The 6970-nt window shown below is 39.8% G+C and overlaps 1 protein-coding gene across 1 annotated transcript; it reads left to right on the top strand.

Annotated features, from left to right (window-relative positions):
* The first annotated feature begins 1031 nt into the window (after positions 1-1031).
* Positions 1032-6487, top strand: LOC121970046 (scarecrow-like protein 27). The gene is made up of 2 exons (XM_042520451.1): positions 1032-3653; positions 6208-6487. The coding sequence occupies exon 1, from the start codon at positions 1368-1370 to the stop codon at positions 3594-3596; it is 2229 nt and encodes a 742-aa protein (XP_042376385.1). The 5' UTR covers positions 1032-1367; the 3' UTR covers positions 3597-3653; positions 6208-6487.
* The last annotated feature ends 483 nt before the right edge of the window (positions 6488-6970 follow it).

The raw sequence follows: 6970 nt of genomic DNA, 5'->3' as shown, positions 1-6970 counted from the left end.
TCCATTATTATTTTAGGGATTCCCTAGTGGTGCTCTAAAGGTTTTTCAAAAAAATAAAGTTGAGTCGCTTGGGCATGGTCTCTTAGAGTCTACAACCATGTTGGACCTGATCTAAGAGATCAAGATCATGTTGGGTTTGGTCTCCCCATACCAAGCTCAGCGTATGAGAAGATAAAAAAAAAAGAAGACGAAAAGATATGTTGTCTTTAATTAGCATCTCCGAAATTGTCCTCCTTTTATCACTTCCAAGACTACAATTATTTTGCACTTTAATTAATTGTCTTATCAAAATCAATACTCTCACGGGCCTAGTTTGATTTAGAACGAGCAATCAAACTAGGCCCAATGTGGGTATGATTTCTTGGAGACCAGGACCACACACTAACTGATTTTTCCAATAATATTTTAACACCTCCAAGGAAATCGAAATAAGTAATGGAAGACACTGTTAGACTCTTTGCAGTCTTAGAAATCTATAGAATTTGAAATATGTCTAATCTGACCAATTTAGATCTATTATTGAATTTTAATGAAAATCCACTAATCAATCTAGATAGGTTCGATTTGATCTATTTTAGATCTTATGAGTTTTTAATATTGTAAGGAGTCCAATGATATTCTTTATTGCTTATTTCATTCTCTCCAAAGCTAGAATATGATCTTAATCTCTAAAAAATAAAATCCATATTAGACCTGAATCAAACTAAGTCTCTGGTAATGTAAATTAATATCATCAGTTGTACTAATATAATTAAATTGGGTTGTTGATTTTTAAATACATAAACGAAAGAAAAAAATCAGATTGACGTACCAGTAAAATTGAAAGACCAGTGCAGCATTAATAATTATTAAAGTACAGTGTGCTTTTGATAAATTTTCATACGTACTTTATCAATTCCCGATAATTAATTGAATATTTTTTATAATATTATATTATGCATTTCTCTTTTTTATTTTAAATAGAAAAAAGGAACGTGGGGACGGAGCCTGCCTTATTTTTATTTTATTATTATTTATTTATTTTGCTTGGCAGACAGAGAGAAGTGTGAGAGAGATACGTACGGGGAACTAGAGAGAGATGGTGGTAAAAGCTCCTTCCTTCTCCCTCTTCCACTCTCTCGTAGCCTAGAACCAAAGTACTTGGGAGAGGCGGAAGAAATTGATGAAGAATGAAGAATGAAGAATGAAGAATGAAGAAAGGAAGAGCAAGAGCACAGAGCATGCCCCATGACTCGGATGGAACGAAGAGCGTAGATAGCTTCGAGTGCGAGATACCTGCTTCAGCTCTCTGATTGTTTGTTTCTTCTCTGTTGAATCGAGACGTGAGAGAAGATACAGATTTGGTTTCTTGAATGAAGCGGCCTTAGATGAGGGCATTTCCCTTTCATGTCCGGAGGAAAGGGGGCTCAGAAGCCGCGGAAAGAGTATTAGAGGCAAAGCGAGCTTTTTTCTCAGCGAATAACGGGTCAAAGCTAGGGATTCAAGAGGGAGGGGAACCAAGATCGGTGCTTGATCGCAGGAGCCCTAGCCCTCCCACCTCCACAGCCACAGTGTCTTCTTCCTTGGGCGGCTCAGGTTCATCCGACAACGCCGGAGTGGCGGCGGTCTCCGAGTCCGCTGCAGGGGAGGGCGGCGGCGGTGGTGCAGGCTGGAAGGAAGAGTGGGCGGCCGAGCTGCACCCGGTACCAGCCGACCTTGACCTGGGCTTCAACGCGAGTGGTGCAAAATGCGGCCTTGGAGTCGACGACTGGGAGACGATTCTCTCCGAGGATTCCGCCATCTCCCCCGTCCGCGAGCAGACTTTTCTCGGTTGGATCATGGGCGATGCCGACCACCCTACCTCAGCCCGTCTGAAGCAGCATCTCTTCGCTCATAGTCCGCCGGATTTCGATGTAAATAATGGCGGCTTTGGATTGGGGATTCTCGACCCAGGCAACGGAAGCATTGAAGACGTGGGTACTTTCGTCGCCGCCAACAGTGTTGGAGGCGACTTTCCATTCCCGAGTAGTAACAGCTGGGTATCGCCGCCGTCCACCGTCACCAGCATCAAAGAGACCCCCATTTTCCCCACAAACGATAGTCAGCTAATCTCGCCGCCTCTTCCGCCGGCGGGCAACTTCGCCTCGCTGTTCTCTTTGCCACCGGGAATATACTTGCCGGACCCTTTGGAGGATAAGCTGCAGCTATTTGGCTCAAGCTTTCTCTTCAATCATCAATCCGCCGCCCCTAATCCGTCCTTCTTTCTCAGAGTAGGGCAGGCAGAGAAGCAGCAGCTGTCTCACCTCCTCATCCCTACACAACCGAAGCTCCCTTTTCTTGCATCTGGCGGTAGCTCGGACTTCTTCCCTAGGCAGCAACTCGAGCAGCAACAGCAAAATCCAGGATTTTCTCCGCCTCAGCTCCAACAAAGGTCGGTGAAACCCAAATTGTCAGTTTCCGGTGATGATGCGGCAACACCTGTAGCGGCGCAGCAGCTACAACAGGCATTGGTTGACCTGCTTATCGAAGCTGCAAAGATGGTCGAGGTTAGAAATTTCGTTGGCGCGCACAGGATATTGGCGCGGCTCAATCACCAGCTCCCTTCCCCATCAGGGAAGCCCCTTCTCCGCTCTGTCTTCTACTTCAAGGAGGCACTGCAACGTATACTCTGTAACGGGCCTATTCCTGATCTCTCTTGCAATGCATCCTCCCTTCATCAGCAGAGTCCATTGTCGATGCAATTCGACATTTTGCACAAGCTCAGTGCCTACAAGACATTCTCCGAAGTCTCTCCCATCATCCAATTCTCCAACTTTACCTGCATTCAAGCGCTCTTGGAAGAGCTTTGTACCTCCGACTGCATCCACATCATAGACTTCGACATTGGAGTTGGTGGACAATGGTCTTCCTTCATGCAGGAGCTAGCACAGCGACGCCTCTCTGCTGCAAATCCAGTGCGAATGCTGAAAATGACAGTGATCGTTTCTAATTATGTCCAGGACAATCTGGAGCTCCACCTTGTACGGGACAATCTCGCCCATTTTGCAAGTGATCTTAATATTCCCTTTGAATTACACTTCCATAGTCTGGAATCATCTGATACCATGGAGCTCCATGTAACTGGAGGTGATGCTGTTGCTGTGAACCTCCCTATAGGCTCTGGAAACCTTCCCTTACCATCCATTCTCCGCCTCGTCAAGCAACTCTCCCCGAAGATTGTCGTCTCAGTCGACCATGGTTGGGATTGGAGTGACTTGTCATTCTCGCAGCATTTCCTTCATACTTTTCAGTCCTCCATGGTGCTTATGGATTCCATCGATGCCACTGGGACTAACCAAGATATGACAGCCAAAATTGAGAAGTTTCTGCTTCAACCAAGGATAGAAAGTTCTATTCTCGGGCGATATCTTGCTCCCGTCAAGATACTTCCCTGGAGAACACTCTTTACTACCTCTGGTTTTATCCCTATTCAACTCAGCAGTTTCATGGAGACACAGGCCGACTGCCTTTTGAAGAGAGTGCAGGTGAGAGGGTTTCATGTGGAGAAGCGTCAAGCGACTCTTAACCTCTACTGGCAACGCAAGGAGCTCGTCTCAGTGTCAGCTTGGAGGTGCTGAAGATCGAGCTACCTGGTTACATTCATGTAATCCTTGTGTCCTGATTCTTGAATACCGGTAATTCACTCTTGGTTTAGATGCTTCCATAACTTAATCCTCTATTACGGTAAGCATCATTATTGTCTTAGCTTTGTCTTGCCGGTTATATCACCTTGTTTATGTTCTATATGTTTCAAGCAAAATGAAATTGGAACGTCTGATTATCATGTCCTAACTATTATCCTTGTTCTTTTGTTTGTGCTGATAATATGATTACAATTGAACTTGCTTCTTGGTTATGTGCTGTATTATATTTACGTATCGCATAGGATTCAATCAGAATTTTGATGTTCTTGAATTTGAATTGAGTGTTCAAAGACTTAAGCAACATATCAGACTACCATCATTCTGGCTTATAGTACAGCTATGTATCAGTAGGAAATTCGATAGCAGTTTGAATCAACATGCATTCTTACATGAAACACAAACTCTTCGAGCTATCAAGATTAGGTCAAGATTAGTTAACAGTTTGACTTGATGAAATGCAAGATTTGGTTAAATTCTGCTAGTAGTCTACCCAAGTTTGAGCTTATTGATTTATAAAGATATAGTTCATCCATAGCGTCAGCATTCGAATGTCAATATCTGATAAAAGTTATGGAGGGATAGAAGAAGAATCCAAGTGGAAGGTGATTGCTTTGCTCGTTAACGGTTACACTATTAAAAGAACAACCAATGCTAACATTTTAGTGAGATCATCAAACGAGCAAGCTTCGCAACCATTCAAATTTGACTTTCATGGATAAGCTACAAACTCTCAGAAAAGAATTGTTATGGGTATCAAGTCAGAAGTCTTGGCAACTGATGTGGAATAACAGAGCCTAGAATTTTGAGACCGTTTTGATTGGCGATTATAGATGGGTACGACTCAGATTGAATCATGGGGCGTATAATATATCAAATTAAAGCTCGTTTAAATATCTATATTTGTTACTAGATTTACCTGTAATGGACCATTTGTAGGCCCAAAAAAGGTAGTTTAAAGTCTTTTCGAGGCTCGGAAGAATTAGGGTTTTTGAGACTTTATAATTTAGGTTATGTTCATCTTTTACAGAGTTTTGAGACTATTTAAACCATTTGTTTAGTTGATGTTGGGTTTTTTTTATCATCAATTATCCTTTCCTTTTCTCAAAATACTGTGTTTTGGATATCTATTTTCTGATATTCGGCTGAATTAATGGGGTCTTTAGAAGATTCTTTCTAGCATTCGTGTTCGAATCAAAAGAATTCAATAGTTTATGCTCCAACAAACTCAGTTCGACTATTTCTTCCTTTCCAAGCTCCGCAGCGCTGGTAGACTGATTACTAGCAGGAAAACTTGAGACAATGTAATCTCCTTTTGCACGGTAGGCATTCGCGTGCAGCTTCGAGAGAATGATTAGTCTCCTTTTGCACAGTTAGATTCCTTTGTTAGATTGATGTCTCCCTAATAATGAGTCCATTATGTTCGTTGTCTTCGAACATGTTCGTATCATTTTAGCTTCTTTCCCTGCCTTTTGGACTTTTTATATATATTTTTTTACAGGTATTATGACAATCTTATAGAAAGGGCGAATGCCTTCACTGTTCTTTACACAATGAAGTCCAAATAGATTTTGTCACCAGACATTTCTTCTTGTTGTTTTTTGTTTTTAATGATCGACACAACTTGTTTTTTGTTTTTAATGATTGGCACAACTATTGGAAGCCCCCCGCTTTGTTTTTTAATTATCCTTCTACCCTCCAGTACTGTTTCTTTTATTATCTTCCATTTAAATTTTGAATTGGTTGGATGCGTTGTAGTAGTTATCAAACTGTAATTACTACAATACATATTTAACCTATTTAAAAACATTCATATTGTAGCTGTTACAATGCAGATTTAATTTTATTCACCAATCATTCACGTTGTAATAACTATAGTTTTGTATATGTTAAAATACAGATTCAACTTGGTCATTTAATTTTCATATTGTAGCAGTTACGAAATTATAACTGTTACAATATGTTCAATGGTTATAATTTCATAATTATTACCATATGTCTGACCGGTTTAGAATTTAAACAGACGATAATATTGAAAATAGGAGAACAGAAGGATAAATATACAAGGTTAAGAAGGAGCATTCTTTTGATTAAAAAGTAAAGTGGGGCGTCCTTTGGATAATATTAGCAGCAAACATAAAATCGTCACCTCGGCGACCCCTTTAGGATGACTGTCTGAAAGAGAGGTAAATTTCTAGGGCTTCATCCACGAACAACAACACATGTAAGGAGATAAATCACGGGGATTTTGTTCAGCAACATCAACACATGGGTAGACCCTTTGGATAATATTGAAAGTTGGGTGGTCTTTAAGTAAAATGCAGAATTTACTTGTCCCTTTTAGCTTTCAGTGATCTACAGAAAGCCCGTGTGAGTTGATTTCGACAGCTCGTGACATTGTCGCATTCTCATCAAATTATTGCTGCCCTTGTATTCCGCAAACAGCTTTTGTGATATTTTCAATCAATTGTGCAAAATTTTCACACATATATAAATAAATTGTTCTTTTTGTTTTCATTGGTTGTTGAATCTCCCGTTTACTTTTCAGGCTAGAAACAGAAGTAAAAAAACTTCACTTTTCATTCTCAAGCAAAAGGATAGTTTACAGGCACTAACTTGGCAATGGCTGAAATTAAGTGGAATTGTCAATCGTCCTGCAGCTGCTACAGGGAGTAATGGTGCGAAAACACAGTCAAATTTCAAATTGTAGTTCCAGTGTTCATCGGTGCTTTTGTCCATATCTAGTTAGTGAATCAAACTTTGTATGGTTGTCAGTACTGAAATATTGTAATGTCGCCTATTCTAAAACAAGATCGTTCGTGGCTAAATGGTTTCTTTCCTTCTTGATCTCTCACATGTGCTCTCTCTCTCTCTCTCTCTCTCTCTCTCTGCCAGTTCACATGACAGCCCCACGCTCTATTCTTGATTCACAAGAACCAATAAATAAGTTTTTGAAATACTAAAATCACATATCATATCATAATTTTAAAATTATATATCCACTTTCTATTTTATCCTCATCTTCAAATTAATGCATCTAAAAAAAATCAGTCAATTGATATTTTTTTCTTATCGAATTGATTTTTTTTATATGTGTTCGAAAAATCCATCAGCTTTTGATTAAAATCAGTCGATGGATCTAGAGACATCGGAATGATAAAATTAGTTTCTATCTATTCGTCTAATTCTCTTAATTATAAAAGTACTATTAAACATCAATTTGATAAAATATATTGAGAGGGATGATTTTTTTAAAATACAAATGTATTCAAAAAATTAATTCATGTTCAAAAATCACTACTCTTAATGTA

This window comes from Zingiber officinale, chromosome 4A, assembly GCF_018446385.1.
Source record: "Zingiber officinale cultivar Zhangliang chromosome 4A, Zo_v1.1, whole genome shotgun sequence".
Classification (NCBI taxonomy): Eukaryota; Viridiplantae; Streptophyta; class Magnoliopsida; order Zingiberales; family Zingiberaceae; genus Zingiber; species Zingiber officinale.
The sequence above is the reverse complement of the archived record's forward strand: the minus strand, read 5'-3'. Positions and strand labels throughout refer to the sequence as shown.